Raw genomic sequence first — 27,990 nt, 5'->3', positions numbered from 1 at the left:
ATTCTAATAGGCTGGGATGGGCTATCCATGTTTAAATCATGCAGACCGGACTGCATATTGTGTTGAAGGCAGAGATTTGGAGTATCCGAGACTTGCGCAAAGGCCGAAAATAGTGAAGACTTATCTACATCTTTTGGACTTTCAGTTCCCAATGTGGATGCGCTGTGCTCTGTGTTGGTAGAAGCAGTGCTGGCCTCAATTGTGGAGTGACAGAAGTTGAATATGTATGCTTTTTAATAAAAATTAAAGAATGGAATATGTACACAGGTTCACAATGTGCCGCAAATATCTGCCAACATGAACTGCAACATGCTGTCTAGTGGAGGAGGCCTAATGGATATGCCCAATTCAAATGACCATCAGTGTGACACGTTTATTTAAATATTACCATATCACATAGTTCATGACCAGGTGCTGCTGCATGATGTTGCTTAGGAACAGCTGGGTCAGAGATGCACAATTTCATTACATCCATTTTTCTGTAAGAAAATCAATATGAACCTATCAATAGTCACATTAAATCCACTTCAGGTTCTAATCTGTCACAGCATTGGTGTGTTGAGGTTGATAAATATATTTATCATCTATTCAAAATAAGTCAATGTGTTCTAGTTGAGTGATTCAATATTTTACCACAAGCATTGATTTTGTCATAAAGATGAATATGGTGTGTATGGTCATGTAGCCTTACCTTGTTTTCTTATTTTGTTAACGTTAAAATTCATAATGTCCAACATTATGTCCATAACTTGACTACACCTGCCTAGCAAAATATCATATTTTGCATGTTTACTGTGACAAGTGTCTCCTTTGTGCTTGTCTTTGAACAGAATCCTCACCAACAACAAAATCTCTGTGCTGAAAAATGCCTCCTTCTTCGGACTGACATCCCTGGAGAGATTGTGAGTAAATCTTCCTCATTTTTTTCCTGCCTCTTTTCCAGTTTCTCATCCCTGCCTTTTCTCACCCCGGAGACATGTAGATGGGCCGATATACAACAAAACAAAAGCATAACTCAAATATTCCATAGCCTTGAATTCAAACAAATATTGTTGTTAGAATCTTTTATACCGATTGGGAGTTTGCATCAAAAATTCAGGTCAGTGTTGAAAACAATTCTCTCTGTGAAGCAAGTGTCTCACAGGACCTGATTATAAAAGACAGATTAAATCTAATTGGAGACTTAATTCTGTTTAATTGTTCATCTGAATGGTCAGACAAAAATCATAAATTGTGATTTCTGAAGGATGAGACTGATAGGGAGGGTTTTTTACATCCAAAAAATGATGTATTGGTTTGCTTGAGTGTTTAGGTAACTTTGTCCATTGGGACTAGATTGGCAAATCTGTTATTGGCCAGTCTCATTTGGCCACTGGCCATTCCTGTCTTAAATGATCTCAGCTTGAAATGTTGCCCTCATATTGGACGTGTGCCCTACGGTAAAAAGCGGCTGATTTCTACGTCTCAACCGCCGCTGTCAATTGATTACCCTGCCTCTTCAGCGCAATCAGCTGCCTGCATCCTTCTGATGGCGCTGACATTCAGAATGTCTTGGCAAGCGCGCAAAATTTTCCTGAGTGTTCCCCAGCGCAGCCTCTGGATCAAAATGAGTGGAACGTGGGCATGAGGGAAAATTAATTAATGCATGTAAATCCATTTAATTGCTAATTGAAATGGTGACTGATTTAAAATGAGCGGCTAGAATGAGTGTGCCCTGCTGGGTATGCAGATCACACAACTCTCCCTTGGCTCAGCCTTTTTTTTTTTTTTTTTTTTTTTGCAAAGCATGATGGGCTTTATGCAGGTAGCGCTGACGCTCAAGTCATTACCTGCTCTTTAACCTCCTCCCTCCACATGCTCTATGAAACCCACACGCTGCACGGCGATTTCGATATGGAATTACACTTATGGCCTGGTGCTGCACCCTAGGGTGCTGCCTGGCTGATCTGGGTGGGTTGTCTATGTTATAGCCCTTGTGTGCTGGTGAAGCCTTGACAACTTGGGGCCGTGGTGGCCCAGTGGTTAAGGAAGCGGCCCCGTAATCAGAAGGTTGCTGGTTCGAATCCCAATCCCAAAAGGTACCACTGAGGTGCCACTGAGCAAAGCACCGTCCCCACACACTGCTCCCCGGGCACCTGTCATGGCTGCCCACTGCTCACTCAGGGTGATGGGATAAATGCAGAGGATAAATTTCACTGTGTGCACCGTGTGCTGTGCTGCTGTGTATCACATGTGACAATCACTTCACTTCACAACTCAGCCTTTGATGTATTGTTTTTCATGTGTGGACGACAAATTCAATATGTCAGTTCATTACAGGGTCAAAGTTCAGCTAATTTTAAATGCAAACAGGTCACCGCAGGCCATGAAGAAAGTAAATAAACACGGGAGTAGATGAGTGCAATAATGAGATAATTAGGGCTGGATAAGTGGGATCCTGGAGCGATACCTTCCAGCAGCTTCTTCCTCCGTAATTAGGAAGTTATGTTCGTCTGCCATCTGAACCTAATCTGAACACGACCTAATGAGCACCAGCATTCATGTGTATCATATGGATTTAGTATCAGGAATCAAATGGATTAGATACATAATGTCTGAGTGGTATATGACCACAGAGTCACAGGTTCTAAGCCCACTGCCTACCACTGTGACACTGAGAAAGACACTTGCTCCAGGGGGACAGTCCCTGTTAATACTGATTGTAAGTCACTCTCGATAAGGCATAATAAACAGTTTGAGTCATATTTTCCTGATGTTATATAAAGCATTCACTTTTTAATTAATTTCAAAACTAAACTGCTGATGAGCTGCATGTTGGTCTTGGTAATGGGTGTGGTCCCAGAAAGCCTTTGATTTATCCAGGATGAGAAAGTAGGGGGTGTGAGAGCTGACAATCACACCAACAGGCCCCCGCCCTTCTACATTTTGAACAGAAGAACACTTCTTGATTGTGTCCGTTCATTTCTGTAATACCGAAGACATACATGCCATGACTTTTACAAACCTGCTTCCTACATGATGTCTCTTATGACACTTGGAAAACATTGTCCTAGAACACAGGAACCACTAGTTTAGTCCTAGAAGCTCCATATAGTTCCAGTGCAATGTGAGAGTGTTCTAAACTGTGACCATGTGATGAAATATACACACGAGACCATCACACACATCTGCTCTTTTTGCAGCACACTAATATAGGTCTTCTTCAACATTGTGACTAGACAACATGAACTATTTGTACTTGCATGCACCTAACCCACTCTTGTCCAATATGGATTTGGGTCTTAATCTGCTATCAAATATCCCTGCGCTACATTAATATCTTGTTTCTTGTTTCTCCCACAGTCTTCATGCTTTTCAGACACTGATGAGTCGGTGATAAGTCGAAAAATTTCACATTATAGTTCCTCAGATTCCTCCAGTCTGGTCGCTGTTGCTCAAGAGCCCTTGACCTTTGAGCAGAAGTTGTAGCATTTGGACGAAACAGCCATAATTTTTGAAGCAGCCATCTCTTTGGGGCCTGGGATGAATTTCTGGTGTTTCATCACTGTCCTCTCCCTGTCTCTGGCTGTCAGGTCCTCAAGCCTGCCTCATCTGAAAGTTCCACTGGTGTTGCTGATGCCAAAAAGCTGACATTTACTTATTTTTTCTGTAAGCCGCGTCGCCTTGAGGAGGCACTGACTGATATAAATGCAGAATCTGTACTTCCTGTTGACTGCGGGCCATTGCCTGAATGCAGACAAGTCATTCTGGCCAGAGATATGATCTGAGTCGAAGATTCTGAGTCATTTTGTATCATCTTTTCACACAGTTCTGGTGTGGTTTGTAGGGAGAATGCATTACTGACTCAGTTAGAGCCCTCTGTTTTAATTAAAGCCTTGGTGTCAAAGAGAGATGCTCTCAATTAAATGTAAATGACATCTAATTTGACAGGATCGAGTGCAAGTGCTGTTCTTTTGCAGCATATTTTATTTAAAGTGCCTCAGCATATTTTATTTTAAGTAAATCTATCTTGCTTTTTAAATGATCTTGCAGACTTTAAAGAAGAAAAAGGAAAAAAATATATGTACATTTACATTTACAGCATTTATCAGACGCCCTTATCCAAAGCGACTTACAATCAGTAGTTACAGGGACAGTCCCCACTGGAGCAACTTAGGGTTAAGTGTCTTGCTCTGGGACACAATGGTAGTAAGTGGGATTTGAACCTGGGTCTTCTGGTTCATATGCGAGTGTGTTACCCACTAGGCTACTACCACCCCGTATGTACCACTCAGATCTGCTGCCTGCCCAAAATACGAGTGAAGGTTTGTGCAGTTTCATAATGCGTCCTTACCTATGGCTGAAATTCACTGGGAGTGAAGCAAGCCGCTGCATTTTGAATCTGATGCCCAGAATGTGATTCACCTCGGCAGCGCTGCAGCTTTTTTTCTTTTCTCAGGGATCTTCAAAGCCCAGGCCTAATTCAGCCGCGGGGTCATAGCGCAAGGTTAAATACACCGGCTTGGTGGGAAGCCTGATTCACAGGGCAGCGGGGGGGGGCTTTATTTCCCCGACTTCCTTCACTTTCTCCTTCCCGGCCTGTCCACTACCGCCGTATGAGCCACATTCATCTTTAAATTCACAATCAGCACATATATCAGACATATCATATCAGACATAAGAAGAACTCAGTCTCCTCCCTCCACACATACCGCACCGTGTAATTTAGAATGTGTTTCAATTTTTTTCCAAAATATAATTTTTATTGTTTGCCTCATGAGCCTATATTGGGTTTTTTTATTATTATTTTTTTGCTTTCAGTAAGTATAATTTTTATGATAACTCAATTTGCTCAATTTAGAGGTTTAGAGAGACAAAACTGTGTTTGTAGCATAGATGGATAACACGCCTGCATATGCACTAGATGAACACAGGTTTAAACCAATCTTCCTGCCATTTGCATCCCTGAAACAACTGATTATAAGTCACTCTGGAAAAGGGCATCCGCTAAATGCTGTAAATGTCATTGAATACCGTGTGCAAGGAATTCACTCCTTCCAGTAGCAATGAATGCAGTACTCCAAGTTATGCATCTTAGCAGAATGGAGTTCAAAAATCAGGATTCACCCAAGGCAATGCAAATTCCCTTGAATCAAATAATTCAGCTATTAATCAGCAAGTCACATTTCTGGAGCTGCTTAATGTCACAATGTTCCTGTTTTTGATTATGGTCCTATACCACATGGGCTCTTACACTTCAGTTGCTAATCCTGTCTGTAAACCCGGGGGATTGGTCCAAGAAGGCTGTGGGTGCTTAAAGGTGTGGTTGATGAAGTTCCTGTACAGAATCTGAAACATGCATACAGACACACACACACACACACACACACACACACACACACACACACACACACACACACACACACACACACACACATCCTTGTATGTACTTTATATAATTCCAAAAGATCTGCAATCTATATTGTGTTCTCATATAGTCCTGATTTTTTATATCTTGACAATATTGTATATGTGGACAGTGTTCTATAGAAAAAAATGTGTTTAACATAGCTTTAGATGCATAAAGCTTTCATCACAACCAATACGCTGATGTATTATTACACTTTCAAAGCCCTCCCCTTCAGGATGAGGTGTGGTCTGTGTGTTTGCCTAATACTTGAACAGTTGACCTCATATTCCAACCCTTCAGGAACATTCTTCATGCTGCTAGTCAACCACATGGGAGCCATTACTCTAGCAGCTGCATCTGGGAAGGACTTCATCAGCCTTCAGTCCCATACATAGATCACACCATCTGACAGAAATGCAGAAATGTTGAGAAGCTCCTGAAGCATCCAGCGTTGACTGCTGCAGATGATGTCTAACCACCAGTTGGAACCTGGTGTGTACCCTGAGAAGAAGCGAGTACCCACACTACACCCACCGGTTTCCAAATAAATATGATCAGTCTCTAGAGAGCTCATCGGTTCCATGAGTGATCGCTTGATCTTTCCTTCCCTGTTGACCTGAGTCAAACCCCAGATTTTTAAAAACTCAATAATGAAGTGAACCATCATGTGATTTAACCAATTGAACCCGCTAAATTTAAATATTAATATCAGTAAAAATTCACATCACTTAACTGAAATGTGAATAACACTGACTTGACACAATGTAGCCATCATGTGTAAACATGAAAAAGATAAATGGGTCATGTCGTCTCCAAAACAGCAGATCTAGTGGGGGGTCCCTCATATTTGGTGGTCATCATCATGATGCATTGGGGACTAAAAGCTGTCCCACGGAGGAGCTCCTGCTGAGACCTTTAAAGCTGCTAATGGATGAAAGGTGTCGGAACACACTGTGCCATCCAGCTTGCTTTGTGCAGCTGCAGACAGGTCAGAGTGACCATGGTAGTCACTTCCTGCGTGGAGTATATATAATATTTGCCATTTTTGAATTTAGGACATGAGTCTTCATGAGAATTATGGAGCTGCTCTAATGGTGGTTGGTGGCTCAGTGCACCATTCCGCCATTTTACACATTTGCCATTTTAAATAGCAAAATCTTAAGCTGGGGGAAAGTTTTTAATACATCATTAATTTATATATTTATATTATATAACCATATATTGTTTCTACAATTGTTTCTAATGTTTTCTGCTAACAAACATACAGACAGACACAGACAATTCTAATATTTCAGATGAAGTAGGAAAATGTTGAAAGGGACGTCACTACTCATGCTGTATGTACACATGCACTCACACACACAGCTCTGGGTTTGGAAATGGAAAAGGAAAAGCCGGTGGGAAATCATAAATACATCATGTTTGTATAAGCACAATGCACCGAAACGCAGAGAGTCGTCAGCTAATGAGCGCTGCTGATGTAATTATGTGTGTCGAACTGCAGCTCGGGGAGCCGCGGTTTCTGCGCTGCTGCTGATTTCTCTCTTCGCCGGTCCTGCGCAGGCATCAGCGGGATTGTTCAGCGGCCTCTTCCGGGGAGCCGCGGCCTCAAGAAATCACAGGCTTTCCTCCTCATTACCACACTGTAGGCTGTTGTGCTCTCATTGCAAATCAGTTGTCCATTTGTTTGTGTGTGCTAGCGTTTGCATGTGTGTGTGTGTGTGTGTGTGTGTGTGTGTTTCCTGTAATTCTGCTGGGCCCTCAGTGCCCAAACGTGTCCATTAGGATATAAATCTTGCCGTTAACATCGGGGTGAGCGCCGGAAGTGGCTGTGTTTCAACAACCATGGCAGAAACTAATTGGGCAGCACTTCACTGGATTCTGAAATTGTTGCTGCTGAAGTCTGGGGAGAGAATTTCCCTCATATCAAACATGTAAAATGAACAAAAAAATAGATATAATATAGTTTTTGGCAAAGATTTATCACTGCTGTCAAAAGCCTGTAAAAATGTGTGTGTGTGTGTGTGTGTGTGTGTGTGTGTTTACATTATCAATGTTATTGCACCTGAAGAAGACAGGATTGTGTGCATGGGAAGTCAAGACTGTGACCTTTGACCCTTTGTGCCTGGCTCATGACCTTCTGTGCCTTGCTTTCAGAGTAAGGAAGCTGACACAGAGGAAAAACAGAAAGGGATGTGTGTGTTGATAAAATATTCTCTTCTGAAGACAAAGGGGGCTGGACTTTAGATTATTTTCTTAACAATTGTATGTATTATTATCATTATTATTAGTATTATTTGTAATTCTCAAGTGGACCAGTAACACCATAATGGACATGTAATGTAGACCATGACACTGGACTACATCCTGGACTTCTCCAACCCTACAACTGTAGGACTTGTTATTATGTTTTCTTTCTTTCTTTCCTATTGTACAAATCATCACCGCCCTGCATTGACACCATTTGCAGGCTCACTCTACCCTGGGACCCCCCTCTCTGTATCACTCCTTCCCAAGGTTTCTTCCTTTCTTTTTTTTCTGTCTCCTAGAGTTTTTTTTTGTGTGGCATTTTTCCTTGTGTGCAGGAGGGTCAACTGTAGGACCTGTCAAAGCCCATTGAGACATACTGTATGTGATTTTGCGCTATATTAGAAATGAAAGTTGTTGTTGTTGTTATTTACTTTGTCTCTGCTTGACTCTTCAAAATATGTCTTCCTCTTTATTTTCATGTCTACCATCTCTGGTGGTCCTCCCCCTAATCTTCTGAAATCGGATGCCACTTTGCTCAATGCAAAAGTTGTGTTCTCAATGTAAGCACAATGCAACAGTTAAAACCCATTAACAATTTAATGCAACGGAAACTGAATAAAGTTTTCCAGGTATTCGTTTTTGACCCCACTGATTGTAGTCACACACACATACACACACACACACACACACACACAGTAATCTCTACAGTACTGGACATGCAAAAGATTTTCTGTCTGCGGTCTCTGCTCTACAGGAGCTGCAAGGAGATAACCCTTTAATTGCAGACACAAGGTAAAACGATGGAACTCATGCACTGAGGTTTTTGTGTCTGTGTGTGTGTGTGTGTGTGTGTGTGTGTGTGATGCTACAATCAGTGGAGTAAAAAAAAAAAAAACATACCTGGTGGAAAATAAAGGAAATCATGTCATTAGATTCTCATCTCCAAGCACTATATGCTTACATATGCATGTAGCCAGAAGCCGTAAATCCTCAGGAATTACAGCTGGACTCACACTTTTGATCATTTATGCACACAACATAATAATCACGAATTCTGTTGAATTAAAATGCATAAGCAAAACAGATATCACCAAATGTGGTCATTGAACGAATTGAATATACAATCATGGTGGATTATCCCTCCCACTTCTGAGCATCTGGCCTGAGCGAGGCTCCGACTCCCATTGCTCCCGGCAGACATGCGAAGGAAACCGGCGACACAATTTCAGGAAATTTTCTTTGGCCAGAGTGAAAAAAAAGTTATCTATTTTTATCCGTCGAGAAGAGTGGGGGTTTTCACAGCGTAAGGGCTGGGTTTTTCAGATCACTGGCACAGGTCTACCTTGTAAGTGCCGTTACACATTGTTCTAGATGTTCTGTCTGCATTGAGTAATAATAATCGGGCAAAATGCTTCAGTACGAAAGGCAAAATGCTTTAACGAAAACGAGACCTAACCCAGACTTTCTTTGTTGGGGGGAACACGAAGCCGAATGTTTGCCGCTGGGCTCGCTGCCATGCATTCTTGCATTGTTTTATCACCCCGGCGGGCTTTGAGTGACAGATGATGGCAGAGCTGAGAGAGAGCCAGGGCTCAGGAAAGGAGGGGAAACTGAAGGGCCCAATGCCATGACCTCGTTTTGATGAAGAGAGACGATGTGTGTTCAGATCATCTTTCCAGATGTGCTGTGAGATCTCTTCAGGTGTGTGGTTGTGTGTGTAGGGTGTGAGAGGTAATAGAAACGAATAAAGAATAAGGAGTGTGCCCTGTTTTACCCTGACCTGAGTGGAGCTGTTGTGGAACTGGAATTTAGATTCATTCCAGCAGATTCTTGAAGAATAGACTACCAATTCCCTTCCGCGACTCACATCACAAATCTTTCCTGCTCATGTACATTCCTTTTCTACAATATCAGACAGATCCCCCCTTATCCATCAACACAGGCCACCCAGACACTTGTTCAGTCCATAGTCACGACTGGATTACTGTAACCCCCTTCTAGCTGGTCCACCTCTGAATGCCATCCTGCCTCTACAACCCATACAGAATGCAGCAGCACGGCTGGTTTTCAACCTTCCCATGTTCTCCCACACCACCCCACTGCTACACACCCTCCACTAGCTCCCAGTGTCTTCCTCTTGAGGTCACAACAGCACAGTCGCTGAGTATTTTCCCTCACTTGATTTTTTTTGGTTCTGTCTCAGTGAGGTCACTGTTGGAAAGACTGGATGATGTAAGAGTGTGGAGCCTTTTTATTGGTTTGTGTCTGACATGATAAGTTGCCCCACAAATAACTCAATGTCTCTCTCTCTCTCTCTCTGCCTTGCCCCCCACTCCCCACACCACGATAACTCTCTTTCCTCTGCTCTGTCTCTCCACTCCCTCCTCTGACTCCATCTCTCCTTGTGTGCCTGACTCTGCTGGCCCTCTCCAGGGACCTGAGGAATAATTTAATTAGCCGACTGGAGCTGGGGGCTTTCAGTGGGCTGCCGTCGCTGAGGAAGCTGTGAGTATGAGAGCAAGAGCCTCCCAGCCATGTACATATCAACACAACCCTGACAGAAAATCATCTGTGGTTAATTGGCCTAATTGCTGTACACCTTGGTAACAGACACATTGTTAAATCAGGTTTCCATATTTATTTCTCAGTTCTTCTACTACTACACTTCCATGTAGTACACCTTCCTGTGTAGTGTTCTAGTTGGGAATGTTGAACCACCTAAGAACAAATCAGAGGCCCCTGCCCCTTGCAACATCGGAAATACGTGGTGTTCACAGCATGTTCTCCAATTCTTGGAGAACATTCTTCACTGGTCCAAAACCTGCAGGATCCCAGTCACCATCATGTTCCACTATATTATCCACAGCCATCACAGACACAGAGAAGCTAAGAAAACTAAGAATCCACTGAAGTTAACCAGCTGCTATTTTTTCTCATTATCAGTCAACTTTGGTGTAACCTGTCACATATTACAACTCTGCACATGACATAGTACTTTACTTTACTTTACTTTACTTTTACTTTACTTTATTTAGCAGACGCTTTTATCCAAAGCGACTTACAAGAGGAAGACACCAGCAATTCTCATTCGATTTCTATAGAATATTGACTTTTAAGTCATTTTTGCATGCAAAGTCAGTGGCATTAACTGCCATCCAGTCTTGCACCATTGCAATTGTTGCTTGGCTTGACTTGGACTCTATGCTCCGAGGTTTTGGGCTGGAACATCACAGCTTTTACAACCGTGATTAGTGCACCATCTGTGTGTTGCGAGCACGGGCGCAATTATGCGGCCCAAACAGGATGAGCATGTGGAGAAGAGCGAGGTTTGCAATTTGAGATGCAGTGCTGTATTTTAGATTTGAAATCATTAATGTCACTCTGTGTCTTAATTTTAGATTATTCTTCCATTCCGCTCTGTGCGTTAAAGTGATTTATTAAAGTATTAAGACAGTGGCTGTAAGACAGCGTGTAACCATGCCGCTTTCAGCTTGTCCAAACACTGCTTTACTCCATGTGGCACTTTGTAAAAAGCCAGAGGGCAACATCTCAAGGGCAAGAGAGCAGCGTGTCATGAGCTGTAAGCAGAAAGACGTGTGTGTGTGTGTGTGTGTGTGTGTGTGTATGTGTGTGTGTATATGGTGTTTTTTGTGAGCTGCTGCAGACTGCTAATTTAAGTGCACCCAACTGGTGATTACAGCTGAACCGAGAACCTGCTGCTGCTGCAGCCAGACTGCTGCTCTTTAATTACTCCAGCCAAAGCCAGAAAGCATCACGCACTCTCTCAAGTACATACACACACACCTGTAATGCACTCCATTTTGGACAATTTCATGGTCCCATATTTTTGGGACAGTTTGGGGACAGCCCCTTCCTGTTCCATCATGAATACCACTGGATGAAGGAAGGTCCATGAAGACGTGGATGAGAGAGTTTGGAGTGGACGAACTGGACCTCCACCCGATAAAACACCTCTGAGCACAGACCTTAGCTGACCTCTACGTGGCCCAAAGTGTGTGCCAGCTCCCGCGCTTAGTGTCTGTGGATTAAGAATGTAATGTCATTATATATCTTCTATTTGTGTGAAAGGCAACATCCCAATACTTTTGATTTATCTTTTGAGTGCTGTTGTTTTGTTGCAGGGATCTGTCTAACAACAGGATAGGGTGTCTCTCCCAGGAAATGTTCTTGGACCTTAGCAACTTGTCCAAACTGTGAGTAAAAAAAACAAAAAAAAAATTTTACAGGACACTTTAAGATCCGTGAACATGTGCAGTCTTCATTTCATTAAAAATGCTGGCAGAGAAGCCTCCCAGTCATGTCGAGCTGATTTATTTTCTCAAATCTGTTTATCAATTGGCTGTGATGAACAGAAGGCCCGCCCTCCCGCCAGACTCCTTATAAGAATCGGTTTGATTTGTCACTGATGAACGGGAATCTGTTTATTAAATCTGTGGTTGGTATTTAACAGGAATCTGTCTGGAAACATTTTCTTCACGTTGCCAGAAGGACTGTTCGCTCCCCTGCTGTCTATAAGAGTCTTGTAAGCTCCACCCCCCCCCCCAACAAACACACACACATACAATTATCATCATGTAGTACTGCTGGATAAATGAATTTTACTACTGTTTTAATATGATTTTAATTTGAAACCATTATTTATGAGCTACACAAATACAAGTGTATATACAGTATAATATAGAGCTTTAGGGCTGAATAAAATGAAGAAAGAGCTGTAACATTTTAATGGTAGACATTCCTGAATGAACACTCCCTGTGCGTTTGTGTGACAGTTTGGGTGACTCCTGTGTCCCTCTGATTCTCCATCAGGCACTTTGGCACCGAGTCTCTGTTCTGCGACTGTCAGCTGGCTTGGCTGCTGCTGTGGGCGAAAGCCCGATCAGTGCGCATTGGCAACGACACCCGCTGTGTGTATCCGGAGCGACTGCATGGACAGGATCTGCGCAACCTGCAGCCGCAGCAGCTCAACTGTGGTAGGACCTTTTATCGAAATATATTGAGTCTTTCGACAACTGATTGAAAGATCAATGAGTGAAAATGTTCTTTTATTTTGTGGCATTACAATAATATAATTACAATACAACTTTTTGTGTGTAATTACACTTACATACATACATGTGAATTAAGTGCACAAGTTATTTTTGAAATAATATATATTTTTGTATTCATCATCATAAATGGCCATCCCTGTCTCAGAACTGGTGAACATCAGTTAGAACGTCAGAACATCAGTTAGAATATAAGTGCAATATATATACACAGACAAAATGTTTAATAAAAATACCCCACAATTTTCATGTAACATTTTAACACATCATTTTTTTCTACTTTGTGTTTTTTCTACTTATGTTTTTTTCTCATATAGAACTGAAAATATGTTTTGATTGGCACAAATTATTTTGTCTTACATTCCTTTATGTTTGATTGAATTACACTTTTATTCAGAATAAAAATTTAAACCAATAGTCATTTCCAGAGAAACATACAGCTTCTACGGTACCAATAGCAGACTCCTAATTAGAATGAAGTATACAAAAATGAAAGTCTAATATTACAACACCTGTACACTTTCTAAAAAGCTGGAGCACCTAATATTGAGTCAGTCTCATTATTTTTCTCATTAGACCTATTAAATGAAACATCCCTGTTTTAGTGCAGTTGCAGACGTGGGATGAGAGTTAACCATCGACAACCTTTAAAAATGTTCATACGTGGGGCCATCACCTAGATATCAAATGACTATTCGCGTTTAGCAGAACATTGCTACATTGCAAATGTAAACATTTGCACCACTAATAAACCAGCAGCATGGGGCCATGTGCCAGCGTTTGAAATAATGCTATGCTGTCATGTACAACAGGTGGCCGAGAAAAGACGTTGGAAGCTTTGGCCGAGTAGCTGTTTTTATTACTTTTCTTATTGGACACAGTAATGAATTGGCACATTACCATTAGGGCAGCAACTAACAAGAGAGAGTCGTTTATGAGCAATAAAAATCCCTCCCGCTGTATTATAGCCCCTTTGAGACATCCTCCTCCTCCTCCCCAGTCCTCTTCCTCTCGCTGGTCTCCGCCATGGCCGCTCTCAGCTTGTCTGGTGTGTGTGCCTGGGGGCGTAAGCGGGATTGAATTTCACGTGTGAAAATTGAATCATGTGTCTCTCTGCACCATGTGGACAGGGAGGGAAATTCAGATGAGAAATGCTTGTAAAGATGTGTGCGCGCGCCTTGGGACTGTGTGTGTGTCTGTTTCTTAACTGTGCTGCTCAAAATGTACCACCATATTAATATGTCTTAGAGAATAAATCCACAGCTAAACATATTCCTGGCAGTGGTCTGTCATTATGATCTGGAATCAGGAATTTTCTTTTTTTCTCTCTGTGCTACTGGTCCATTATGGGATTAGGGAGATAATGTCCCAGATCTCCTCAGGACTGGCTGCCTGTCCGTTTAGGATCAGTGTTTATATTCTTGGCATGTGATTCAGAGTCATCTGCTGGAGGCTGTACGAGCTCCTTTTAGCGCAGCCATGATCAAGTTCTTCAAAACCTTTTGAAGTGCCTTTCAGTAGTTCCTGCCGTTTCGTTGAAACACAACGTTTTTGCATTTCATGCAAGTAATAAAGCAGTCATGGTAAAATACAACTTAAATCGATCTCTCAAAAAAATATAACAAATCATACTTAATTTTTTAAGTACATGCCGATCAATCAATAAAAAGATATACTGAATAAAAACTCAGATTGGTAAAGAAATTAGCAGTAGTGCCTTAGTAGTGCCTCCTCTATGCCATGAAAATGTCAAGAAAGTGATGATGAGCAGGATGTTGGTTTTTGATTTTAGTTAAAAAAAATAGAAGCTTTGATTTCTGTGGGATGTGTAAAGGCTTCATACTTCACTTTTTAGATTAGATTAGATTAGATTCAACTTTATTGTCATTACACATGTACAAGTACAGGGCAACGAAATGTAGTTTAGGTCTAACCAGAAGTGCAATAAGCAGCAAGTGCAGGATACAGTTCAAATAAGTTATATATATACATAAAGTGATATGTGCAAGATAAAGTGATATGTGCAGGAGTAGTACAGTGCAGTGATTATCAGGAGTGTATGGGGGGTGGCAGAGGAGTTCAGCAAGGAAACAGCTCTGGGAAAAAAGCTGTTCCTAAGTCTGCTGGTTCTTGTCCGTGGTAGCCTGAAGCGTCCTCCCTGTACCTCCTCCCTGTAGGCAGTCTCATCGTTGTTGTCGATGAGACCTATCACCGTGGTGTCATCTGCAAATTTAATGATGGAGTTTGATCCATACATAGGTCGGCAGTCGTGGGTGAAGAGGGAGTAGAGGAAGGGGCTCAGCACACAGCCCTGTGGTACAACAGTGTTGAGTGTGACAGTAGTGGAGCGCATGTGGCCTGACCTTACATGCTGTGGTCTGCTCGTCAGAAAGTCCATAATCCAGTTGCAAAGTGAGGTGTTGATGTCCAGGGCTCTAAGTTTAGAGATTAATTTAGAGGGGATGACAGTGTTAAATGCTGAGCTGAAATCAACAAACAGCATCCGTGCATATGTGTTTTGCTTGTCCAGGTGTGTGAGTACAGAGTGCAGTGCTATGGAGACTGCATCCTCTGTGCTCCTATTGCTACGGTACGCAAACTGGTGTGGGTCCAGAGTTCGTGGGAGAAGGTCCCTCAGATGTGCCAGGACTAACAGCTCAAAGCACTTCATGATTATGGGTGTAAGTGCTACAGGGCGGTAGTCATTCAGGCATGTTGGGCTAGAATGTTTCGGCACTGGCACAATGGAGGTGGATTTGAGGCATGTAGGAACAGCTGCTTGGGCGAGGGACATGTTAAAAATGTCCGTGAATACGCCAGCGAGCTGCTCTGCACATGCTCTATGTACGCGGCCCGGGATGCCGTCTGGTCCGATAGCCCTGCGCACGTTGATCCGGCTCAGTGCAGTGCAAACATCTGAGGAGGTAAATGTGATGGGCGAGTGGTCGGTAAAGGAGGGGATCTTGACAGCAGGTTGCTTGTTGTCTCTTCCAAAGCGAGCATAAAAGTCGTTGAGCTCATTCAGAAAGAGGATATTTGTGGTTGTGGAGGCTGAGTTGCTGGGTTTATAGTCTGTAATGGCCTGAATGCCCTGCCACAAGCGTCGAGGATCAGCATTGGAGAAGTATTCCTCTAGCTTTAGTTTGTAGCAGTGCTTGGCCTTTTTGATGCCCCTCTTCAGATTTGCCCTGGAAATGCTGTAGGCCTGTGCATCACCCGATCTGAAGGCATTGTTGCGTGCCTTCAGCAGGAGACGCACCTCCTTGTTCATCCAAGGCTTCTGATTTGGGTAAGTGGTGATCTGGTGATTTTAAACCAATCATTCAATAGGGTTTATTTGAATGCTAATATGATATCTACGTATGAAGTATTTCATCAACAGTATTGTCAGGGTTCTCAAGTTTTGTGGTCTTGGTGAACATTTTCCGACTGACAATAATACGTTTTGCACGACGACTGCCATAATTCCCCTGTGGGAACAGGTCAGCCCACCAGCCGCCCGTAAAACATTTCGTTTAGCCCTATGCGTTTAGTCAAAGCACTGAGTCCACATGTGGAACACACGGCCCTTTCATTTTTTAAATGAAATGAGGTACGCTAAAGGACCCCCTGCTTCATCGGTACTGGTGGTCTGCAGAAGGTTGAGCTTTAGTGAAGCTGGCGGGAACGCGGACTGTTTTTTTTTTTTTTTTCAGCATGTCAGAGAAATGAGGAGTGAAAGCGAAATGAAAAATGGCCTGAACATGAGCCTGTCGCGGATGCGCTCTTGCATGATTGAACAGACTCTTATCAAAACTTGTGAATGACAGAGATTCAGATGAAGGCCAGGCGAGGGGCGATGGTTTCGTGTCTTGGTAAAAATTGTGTGATGTATTTTAACTAGCTGATGAATGGCTTCATTTCTACATTGTGGCTGTGTCTTATTTTGCAGAAGTGCCGCTGTGTGTACTTTATTGTGTGTGTGTATGTGTGTGGTGTTTTAGTGTGACAGGCCACCAGGGACAAGCATGCAGCAGATGCTTTCTCTCTGTCGTTCTTTCTCATCCTTTCTGTCGCTTTCCACAGAGGCCAGTGTGGTTAATGTGTTAACCGTGACAAGCCGAACCCCACTGAGAGTTCCCCGGCACAGCTGAAGAGTCTCAAGTTATTTACACACACACACACTCATACACTTTTTTTGTACACACAGCATGAAGTGACATTTCATGTCTTTGTCTTACATGGCCAGGAATAAGTGGCCACAAACAGTTCAAATGCACTGACATGACCCCTGATGGCCACGCGTGCCTGATCGATGCGTAGAAAGGCGGAGGTGTGATTCTCATTCAATAGGGCGCACACCAGATAAAAATATAGCTCATTGTTCAGAGCCAGCGAACAGACGTCTGCCATGACTCTGACCAAATAATGCTGCACTGACTTGGTGCCTTTTAACACTGCAACCTGAATAGATAAAATAGATATAAACTGAAAATAAAATTAATATCTCATTATTAATATTGTGTAAGATTTCTTTGTTTTCCATTGTCATCCTAAAAAACTGCTTCATGAGATGCTAATTAAAAAAGAGTGAATTATAAGAATGTGTTCCTTATTGTCTAACTTAAGAGTGTGAAATGCTGCCATCATAGCAAAAGCACCCTGCTTTTGTTCGCTTGTTTGCTTTTTTTGTTTATTACCTAACCTCATGCATGTTATTTCATAGTTTTGTTCTATAATGTAAAACATGCAAGACCTGTAAAATGTCCAAATGTAAGCCCGGCAATGGCAATTCCAGGAGAATAGTGAGGGTTCTAAGAAGGATTCAGCGTGAGGCACAGTCCAAGGCAGAGAGAAGGCGAGCAGCAACAGCAGAACAAGATGATGCGATGAGCTTGTCCGTGGCTGGGTGGTTGGCCCGGACTGGATGTACCTGAGGTATAGAACAGGATGTACCTGATGTATAGAACCATAAATGTTAGGAGAGGTGCTATAGTGCTACTGCGATGCCCTGGGCTTTGAGCTGACCCAGGTGGCACGTGCTGCCAGTTGAGTTTGGCAGGAGTTCAATAGCCTGCTCCTGGAGGAATCCCTGGAGGGATCTTCATTTATTTAGGACAATGGTGGCCTGGCAGATAAGTAAGTGGACTTGTAACTGAAAGGTTGTGGGTTCAAATCCCAAACTGCCAACGTTCCACTGAGGAACAGATAAGACCATCTGGTAAATGTTGTCAATCTACATTTGAAAAATGTAAATGCAAGATACCACCTCCACACGCTGCTCCATGGGAACTTTCATGGCTGCCCACTGCTGAGAAGGTGATGGGATAAATGAAGAATACATATTTGTGTCGTCTGCATTTTGTGCTGTGCCTGCTGTGTATCACAATGACAAAACACTTTCACTTTTCTTTCCCAAAATATTTCTTAATTTCAATACATTTTATTAATGTATAGCTTATTGAATTATTAAACTGTTTTTTTATTACATTTTAAGTGCAAACTTTATCATTGACATTTATGTAATTTTTGTTTTCTTAGGAATAAGCAGCGTGCACCTTGCAGACATACTGAGAACGGTTAGTTTCCGGCTCTCTGATTGGGTCTGCCGGGTGTGCCAGCAGGGTGTCATTTTGGGAATGGACTTGATTGGTTTCATGGTGTCAGGCATACTCAGTCACCAGCGAGGACCGACTCTCCATTCGTGTTCAAATGTAGACATTTGACACTCTTCACTTTAAGATCTGCTGCTGTGTTTATGAGTCGATGTTTGCGAGATTGCGGTGACGTCACAGAAAAAAAAAAAAAAACTTGTCATCTTTCCTTTTAACTGGCGAGGGAGAGCAGAATGCCATGTATGAGCAATGGATTTAGCACATGGTGGGGAGCCATCTTCCAAGGATAAAACCTGCTTTCGGTAATCCTGGGGTGACCTTTGTGTGAGTGTTTTCTGCAGTTTCCTTGGTTTTCATAATTGTGAACTACTACTGTCCCTGTCGGGAACAGACAGAGATGGATGACCCAAACAAAGGAGGCTTTTAATGAGACCCATAGCAAAAAACACAGACATGATGGTCTGCATAAAAGGGAAAGTAATGTCCTTGAAAATGCAAACAGCTTGACTTGAGGACAGAATGATGGTGGACAGACAAGGACGTTCACACTTATCTGGAGGTCATGGAAATTAGGGACTGACGAGACAAGGCAGAGACAAAGCACCGATTCAGAGTCCTTGGAGACAGAGCAATGATAGGAGACCGGGAACGTGATGAACATGCTTTTCAACATTCTTTGTACATTCAAATTGTACAAAAGACCAGAGGTGGAAAGAGTACTGAAAAAACTTTATTCAGTAAAAGTATCTTTACTTTGCTTAAATTCTACTCAGGTAAAAGTAAAACTAAACATCTTAAAATCTACTTGAATAAAAGTAAAAAAATACTTAATTTAAAATTTACTTTGAGTAAAAGTTACTTAGTTACTTTCAACAGCACTAGTCATTTTTATTGAACATTTAGGCGCTGTAATGTGCAAACTATGTTCAAATCACCCTATAAAACAAGCACAGTTGGCCACAAAAGTACCAACTCAAACATTACAATAAAAAGAGAAAATAAAGCCAAAATCAAAGTATCCATCAACAATTCCTTATTAATAAACTGTGCTTTTTGTTCTTTCTATAACAGTTGCATATCAGTTGTCTTTACTGACAAATGAGCACACTGACTGCTGATATAAGAAAATAAATAAAGTGCCCTGCCCCACAGAATACTACAGCATTAGACCATAAGGCTCTTGTTTAGATTGAGCAATGTAATGTATGTAATACACAGGCAAAAAGCATATACAGCGCATCCGGAACGTATTCACAGCACATCAATTTGTCCACGTTACGTTATGCTGCAACCCTATTCCAAAATTGATTAAGCTCATCTTTTCCTCATTTGTTTCTACACGCAACATGTCATAATGGCAAAGTGAAAAAGGTTTTGGCAAATTTATAAAAAATAAAAAAAAAAAGAGAAAGCAGTACATAAGAATACACTGCCTTTGCCATGAAACTCAGAATTGAGCTCAGTTGCATCCTGTTTTCCATGATCATCCTTGAGATGTTTCTGTAGCTTAGTTGGGGTCCACCTGTTGGAAAAAAAACACTTGATTTGTCTGTATACCTGTAGACAGGATTAGCTTGAGGCACAAATCACAAAGTATACTCCTGCCTAGGCATGTGGGTAAGTTTCCATTGTGTCTGAATGTCTGGTTGTATTTTTAGCCACGTATTCTTCTTTGTTGGTTGCAGACGGACCTCTGGAGCTGCCTCTGTTCCAGCTGATCCCGTCCCAGACGCAGGTGGTGTTCGGCGGCGACCGCCTGCCACTGCAGTGCACCGTCTCCTTCCTGGAGCCGTCACTCTCTGTCACGTGGAGCCACAACCAGCAGCCCGTTTTCACCCAGGAGGATCGTGGCATCTACCTGGAGGAGCCTGTGGTGCACGACTGTTGCCTGGTCACCAGGTACTGTAAAGTCTCTGTACGACACATTTGCCCTTTGCGAGGGATTTTACGTCTGGGACAGTTCAATCACCTCTTGAATTGGCACATCTTTAGGCCAGAAGCTTTATTTTCAATCTGATTCAGACAGCAACTTCAAGCCAGATTCGTGGAAGAACTCTGTAGCTTACACCCAGGTATACTACCCAGTGGGGTGGTAGTAGCCTAGTGGTTAACGCACTCGCCTATGAACCAGAAGACCCGGGTTCGAATCCTACTTACTACCATTGTGTCCCTGAGCAAGACACTTAACCCTAAGTTGCTCCAGGGGGACTGTCCCTGTAACTACTGATTGTAAGTCGCTCTGGATAAGGGCGTGTGATAAATGCTGTAAATGTAAATGTAAAAATGTAAGGTATAAACTCACAGGTAGTCTGGCATGTGCTGCTGATCTGGCTCTAATTTCTATAATGCAAACACGGCAAATGTTTTCAAAAGTCATATTCAGCACGCAGGCCTGATTTCCTGTAAGACTACGCTCTCCTGTCTGACCTCGACATTACTCTGCAAATATCAGGCAAATATCGGGCTCTTACCCGCTCTGGGACATTTACGTTGGCTTGTAGTCAAATGACACTTTAACTTTTTACATTGTGCTCTTAATGGCCTGGCCACAGCATATCGGTTCTTTATTCAGCCGCTGTTCCTTCCTACAGAGTGAGGAACAACGCCAACCAAAACGTGTTACCCTCTTTGTACGGACAAAGACACTTTTTGACGGGGTTTGTATTTGACCTGTCCTATCTCTCTTGCTGTCATTTCTTTTCTCCTTCTTCTCTTGTCCAATTCTCTGTTCAATCTCAGCAGTTAGATTTTTGCCCTTTTTTTACCCATTACAGCTGTTGATGGGGATCAGAAAGGACAGGACAAAATTGTGTTGGCACGGTGCCACCGTCTCTGTGCAATCCGGCGTACCGTCCAGCCCACAGCGCCCCGCCACCCTCCGCCTGAGCGTTTCCCCGCGCTCCGGAGGTGGTGTGGCGGATGGCGCGCTAGGGACAGATGCTTACCGGTAATTAAGGTGACAACGCCGCGAGTGGGGCCTATGCACATTTTCTCCCTTTCTGTCCCCGCCCATGTCCGCACGTAGCCCAGACACCTCTCTAGGGCAGCCGGGAGATTGAAATATAGTGTACAAGGCATAAATATTGATGAAGTGTCGACAGAAATGTGTTTCCCTGTGTCAACAAGTCAACGGGCCAGAGGGTGGATCCTGGCCGATCCCTTTAACTTCATTTTCGTGTTGTAAAGATGGGGGGCATTTCCTGCATCCATAGTGGTTTCATGAAGATGAAGAATCAGAAGATCTCCTGATAAGCAAGCCTTTTGGGGGGGTTCCTGGTGCACAGCGGCTAGGGCTTAGCAGGAGTCAGGCAGGAGTCCATCTGGTGTTATCTCAGAGAGGGGCTGAAAACCTTGATGCTGGTAATGATAGAAGGACACCAGAGGACACAATGTAATGCTGCATGGGGCTATGTAGCTGTCCACCACAGCTGTGTGAGCATCAGAAATTAACCATGAAGCATTAACTTGTTTATGAGGGAGTGTGTGGCATAAATATGGTCAGTCATTTTGAATCTGGATTGGATTGTATATGAGATGGTGACTTCAGACACATAAACAGACACACACACATAAGATGACAAACCTAGCCAGTCTCTCTGATTTCCCACAGCAGTCCCTTGATGAAAGGGTAAGTGATAGTCATTGTGATACACGGCAGCACAGCACACAGTGAAATTTGTCCTCTGCATTTAACCTATCACCCTGAGTGAGCAGTGGGCAGCCATGACAGGCACCCGGGGAGCAGTGTGTGGGGGCGGTGCTTTGCTCAGTGGCACCTCAGCGGCACCTTGGCAGATCGGGATTCAAACTGGCAACCTTCTGATTACGGGGCCGCTGTATTAACCGCTAGGCCACCACTGCCCCTCAATTGATCCTTGGTCACCTTGCCATCGTAATTAAGACGACACCTTCAACACATTGTTCCTCTTTGTCTGTGCAGGGAAGCACTGCAGAAATGTTTCTTTTGGCAACTTTGCATCTCTGTCTGGTGAGGCGTACGGAACTGCCCCTGTTTCCACTCGGCAGCAGACAGTGCAACCTGCCAGCCAATGAAAACAACCCGGTCCCTGTTCCCCACTCTGTAAACACTGGTACTTACTGAAACTAGGTGTTAGACATTTATTGGCATGCTGTGTCCTTAGGTCATTGAAAAAGAAAATTGGGATGATTGATGCTTCTGCTACGTTTTATTCTTCCAGACAGGAAATTGTACCAAGAGAAGTTCCATTATCATGACGTGTCACTTTTAGTGTTGAACTGGTGCATATTGAAATTGCAAGTGTGTATTTCTGTCTGTCTGTTTTTCCAATTGTTGGTTTAAGACGCTGTGCTGTGTTAGCCTGATTTTGGGACTAATTGAATTTAAGTGGAGCCAGCCTGGAAATGCTGATGGAAAAAACAGCAACTCGTTAAGTAAGCTGAGGGCCATGTAATGGAAGGGCTGTTGAAGATAATTAATTACGACTTTAAATGGTGGGAAAATCTCGAGAACAGACAGGAGTTGTAGACTGAGAAGCTGCAAAAAGCAAATCATTGCCAATTTGTTGAACGTTGTTTATTTCACCGTGTACCATGTTAATTTATGACACTGTGTATCAGGAGAATGCAAAAGAAATTATTCAGTATGAAAGTTTAATATTATTCATGACCAGGCACATTCTCTGAAAGTAAGTACACGTACGCAAAGATTTGAAAATTTAGGATGTATCACCACAAGCCTCCATAGTCCTTCTACATGTTTGTTGGATGAATGAAATAACGTGTTAACCTATTTTCAAAGAATTATAAACTCTGCCATTGTGTTTGCATTTTTGTATACATGTTTGATTTTAAACCAGTGCAACAATAGTTCTAGCTGGAAATGTTTAAAGCCATGGATTAATTAGTTTGATATGTTTCTTGTCTGATTGTTCCACCTACAGCTCTGCTTCTTATGTAAACATGATTCTAGGCAAAGACTTGTAAGATATATTGCCCAATTAGTTCTGAGATGTTGTGGTACCTGAAAGGATGGTCTTGGTTTTCTCACTTCTAGTCAGTCCATGATCCAGACCAACAGTCTCTCTTAGTTCACGGCACCTGAGATAATGAAGGTGTCATGGTGGGCTGGACATGGCGATGAAGGAGGATGCATATGCACGACTTCACATGACAGGGGTTTAATACAGACTGCACATGACAAGGGACCATCAACACGCAATGACCCGATGGCGGACAGACATAAACAGGATAGCTTCATACAATAATATAAATATACAACAGGTGAACACGATCAGGGACCATTACACGAGACTAACATGAAACTCTGGATCCGGAGTAACCCCTGCCGGTCCGGATCATGACAGAAGGACCTGCATGAAGATTCCATTTCCTCCCAAAGTGTCTTTTTTTTTTTTTTTTTTTTTTCCCCACACTGCATCACAAAATGAACATAATTCTCATTTTTATGTTTTATTGAGGAACGCCAGCAAAAACAAATGATGCTCTGGAAGTAATCAGTAGTCATTGTGACGGCCTGAGCTGTGACACTAGCCTAAAGAGATGCTAACGAATGCTAGCGGCCACCATGGCCCCGACACATGAGTCGTGCCCCATTAATTAACCTGCTCAACGGCCTCCAGCCAGGCGCCATGGTGGATGAGGTATCGTCCTTAATCCTCTTCATTTTTAATCAGCCTAATCTGCCTCCCCAAAAAGTCAGACGTATCAGTGCCAAAAAACACAGAAGCAGACATGGAGGAAGGTGCTGTACTTCTTCTTTCTCACACCTCCATCCATTTATTACCCTCCCTGTCTCGCGCTTTTTTCCTCAATCGTTTTCATCTGTGCCTTTTCATTCATTACTGTTCACACTTCCGCTTGATTGATTACGTGCACGCACTCTCTGATTGTGTATCCATGGAGACTGGAGGCCTAATTGGCTGGTTTTCAATTGGCTGATTTCTACCCAGGTCAGATGTGATGAGAGAGAGAGAGAGAGAGAGAGAGAGAGAGAGAGAGGGAGGGCTCACATGGCTGTATAAATCAAATCACATGACCTTGGCCACACACCCCCAGACACACACGCCATTTTTCCTCAGCCTTGTCAAACGCACACAATCACACGTCTCTAGATTATGAATTTGCATGAACAAATGTTCAGCAGCATTCACTCATTGCAGCAGAGTTTCTCCTTCCCAAGGGTTCTTTAATTTTTTTCATTTTTTCTTGTGACACTTTTCCTTGTGTGCAGGGTCAAGTTGGGGGCGTCAACTGTATGGCCTGTCAAAGCCCATTGAGACATACTGTGTGTGATTTTGGGCTACTTAAGAAATAAATGTTGTTGTTGATGTTGTAGAGGGTCATAAACTGACATCAATGGACTAACTGGGTTACCTTAATCCAGTATTACTGCTACCATGATCCTTGTTAATGTTGCCAGGAAGCATGTGGGAATTTACACTGGTTCCGCGGTTCGGTCTGGAGTTTGTGTGATGTTGATCTAATGTTTGTGATTGCCCTGATTGGTCGCATCCATGTGTGATTTTTGTCACTGCCCGATCCACTGCCCTGCCGGGCGGGTGGATGCCTGTAGGGCCGACCACCCAGCCACAGACGTGGAAGATCTCATCATCTGCAATAAAGTCACCTGCTAATTGTCGTGAATTTGTTTCATTGCTCTGAAACTCATTATTTCTCATGGCTTGCATGGTGCAAGAGTGGTTGTCAGTGCCAAATCTGAAACACTTCCATCCATTCATACTGTCGCCTGTGACACTTGCTGATCTCAGTGCTACTTTTTGTGTTTATGATTTAGTTTTTTTAGTAATAGCCCCTGCTTTACAGCAGTGAAAAGCAAGTCTTGAAATTATCATTTAACCTTTAATGTCTTCCTATTTGGACAACAGCCTTTCAAAAACCTTTTAAACTACTGGCAAGTAGTCAGGTTCTTCACTGCATATGCCTTTTGCAGGTCTGTGGTAGTTTCTGTGATTATCCCTGTGAATCATGAGACCACAGAGAGACCCTGGTCCTTTAACCCCTGCAGCGCAGCTGTATTTTCTCTCGGCCCGGCTGAAGTGTAGGAATTACTAAATAAACCCCTCAAATGGAAGGCCGGGCTTCACTTCCACTTCCTACTTTGCCCTCAAATCACAGTACAAATGTTCTTCTGACCACCGCATAGCGTGCACAAACACACAGTCTTACACAAACCCATGGTTGCGCGGTCGCACATGCACCTACCCAGTATTTTTTATATATATATTTATATCACTGGAGCCCTCACACAGACGTTGATGTTGTCATCTATAGTTCTGCCTTTCAAATCAAGTGACGCAACTAAACTGAAAAAGACTTTTCACTTTTTCATTTACAATCTTGTTGTTCCTTTATTTCTGTGATGTAAATTCTTTGAAAAGGAACCACACAGCATACATGTACACACACTGCTACTGTACTATACATAAATAAATAGCCACAATCTCATCTACCTCAAATCAGCATTGTGACTGAAGGCCCGTGTTGCTGAATTTGAGAGGGAGAGGCTGGCCAGGCACTTCAGAGCAGCCAATATTGGTTTAAGCTCACAGGGTTGCTATTTAGATCTTGTGAGAGCTGATACAGTACTTTGCGGTCCCTGGGTCTTGGAAGACGACGAGTGGCTATTATTCTTGGCCTGCGGCAGCTGAGGCTAGAGGGGTCTGGCGGCTGCTGCAAGTGCGTCCTTTCCCCATCCGAGCAGCCGGCCAGTGCTTTATCAGTCCTCCGCACATATGGTCTACAGTTGTGCTCACTTTCCTTTATTTAGCTTTTTTTTCTGTTTTCAGAGTGCTGAGAGAAATGAGGAGATCTTATGAGTGCTGCGGTTTACAGGGTCAGGGTGTCTCTGAGTAACATGCACTTAAGTGACCATCAATCACCAGTATTAGGGCCGTTTACCCACTTTTTGTACCTCTCTTCTATGTACCTTCCAACGCCTGCTAGTCTTAATTGCATGTAATAACTATGTAATAAGTGTTTTGTAAACATGTTACTACAACCACCAAAGAGACTTTTGCTGAAGCCCCCCTTGCTCAGCCACCTCACAATTTTCTTCACCATTGGTCCAACTCAGCACTGAGAAACTATTCATTTGTTGCTGTTTACATATGTGCTGATTAGAGATGTCAGCGTTGTCTAAAATATTGTACATATCATAAAAACTGCACAATTCACAGTATGTCCACTTACACACAGTGAACGTTAAAACCCCCTACTAAGTATTTTATACTTTATTGACATATGTGTAAATTGTGCATCTGAAAGGAGATCTCAATGGAAAAGGCAATTTTACAAATGTCAAATAATGCACTGACTGTTAAAATACTTAAAATACAATCTTTTATGTTCGTACATAATATTGTTATCATTTGAGGTACTGTATTCTAATATTCATTAGCGTTAAGTCCTAATCATCAATATATTTCAATTTATGTGTGATGATGCAGCATAGTGGAATGAAATCAAATAGAATCTTGTGAAAAGGAGTTGTACAATGCACTGGTGTGTTGTTTAAGTATTTAGAACACTGTACAATATATCACCACCTTTGCTGTAATATTTACCCCAACCAGCCCACAGACACACACATACACACCACAGGCCTTGATAGAAGATTCTGATCATATAAGATTAGTTTTGTGGCAAAATTTCTTTGTTTTTGTTCACATATTGCTAACTGCTTCTTTTTTTTTTTTTTGGAGCACTGTGACCTCAGTACATGTGACAAATGAGCAGCAATTGGTGCTCCCGCTCTGCCAAAATTGCGAAAAAAAAAAACACAGAAAAAGTGGGTGAAACATTAAGACATGTTTTCCTCCGAGCCGTGGGATTAGCGGGCGCTGCTGAAGCACTCAGCGATTTGTACAGTGGAAGAGCTAAGTGCCACCTCTCTCCTGCATGCCATTTCCAATTGAAATGTCAGCTGTCACATGCCTCTGTGAGTTTGTTGTTCCTAAGTCGCGGGATTTAAGGAGCAAGATGTTTAGGTTCAACCTGTCCACTGCTTGTGAGCGTCACGATAAAAGCTGCTTCAGAAAGGTGACGAACGCTGACAATGAGCTTTTTATACCAATTACAGCTTCTTAATCACTGAGTGCTGCGCTCACCCAGGGAACAATTACTGTGAGGGCTTTTCTGCCACTGACATGTTTACCTCCAGGGTGATAACAGTGGGATTCATCGGTTTAGACATTTTCTTGTCTGTAACTTTACTCTGTTTATATATGCTGGCTTCTCTTTCTTCTTATTATTACCCTAACCATTTTTTTCTCAATGCATCTATGAAACTGTGTGCATTTATTCGGCCTGTAGTGGGGGCTCCACTCCTCCATTTCATTGAATTTTTGGAGCAATTTTACACAATGGCTTAACATGGGACCACTTTTTTAATTTCACAGTGAACTCATCTTGTCCAGCATCGATGTCAGTGCATCCGGCATCTGGCAGTGCCACGTGACCAGTTCCCGCGGCAACACCTCCCGCCACATGGAAATCGTCGTTCTGGAGACATCAGCACCCTACTGTTCAGCTGAGAGAGTCACCAACAACAAGGGTGACTTCAGGTAACTTGCTGGTATTTTGTCACTTGCTTGGTAATATGAACATTCCAGTGACTCTTCTAAAATGAATCCTTGAATGACCACTGAGACAATGGTGAACAGTTTAT

General features: G+C 42.7%; 1 protein-coding gene across 1 annotated transcript in view; it reads left to right on the top strand.

Annotated features, from left to right (window-relative positions):
* Positions 1–27,990, top strand: part of adgra1b (adhesion G protein-coupled receptor A1b) — a 120,086-nt gene that overhangs the window by 10,976 nt on the left and 81,120 nt on the right. Inside the window, exons 2-8 of the mRNA XM_028989980.1 lie at positions 831–902; positions 10,073–10,144; positions 11,782–11,853; positions 12,111–12,182; positions 12,470–12,633; positions 19,988–20,201; positions 27,722–27,886. Of these exons, the coding sequence (XP_028845813.1) occupies positions 831–902; positions 10,073–10,144; positions 11,782–11,853; positions 12,111–12,182; positions 12,470–12,633; positions 19,988–20,201; positions 27,722–27,886 (831 nt within the window). The remainder of the gene's footprint in view (positions 1–830; positions 903–10,072; positions 10,145–11,781; positions 11,854–12,110; positions 12,183–12,469; positions 12,634–19,987; positions 20,202–27,721; positions 27,887–27,990) is intronic.

This window comes from Denticeps clupeoides, chromosome 8, assembly GCF_900700375.1.
Source record: "Denticeps clupeoides chromosome 8, fDenClu1.1, whole genome shotgun sequence".
Taxonomy (NCBI): Eukaryota; Metazoa; Chordata; class Actinopteri; order Clupeiformes; family Denticipitidae; genus Denticeps; species Denticeps clupeoides.
This window is presented reverse-complemented; position numbering and strand designations above follow the sequence as displayed.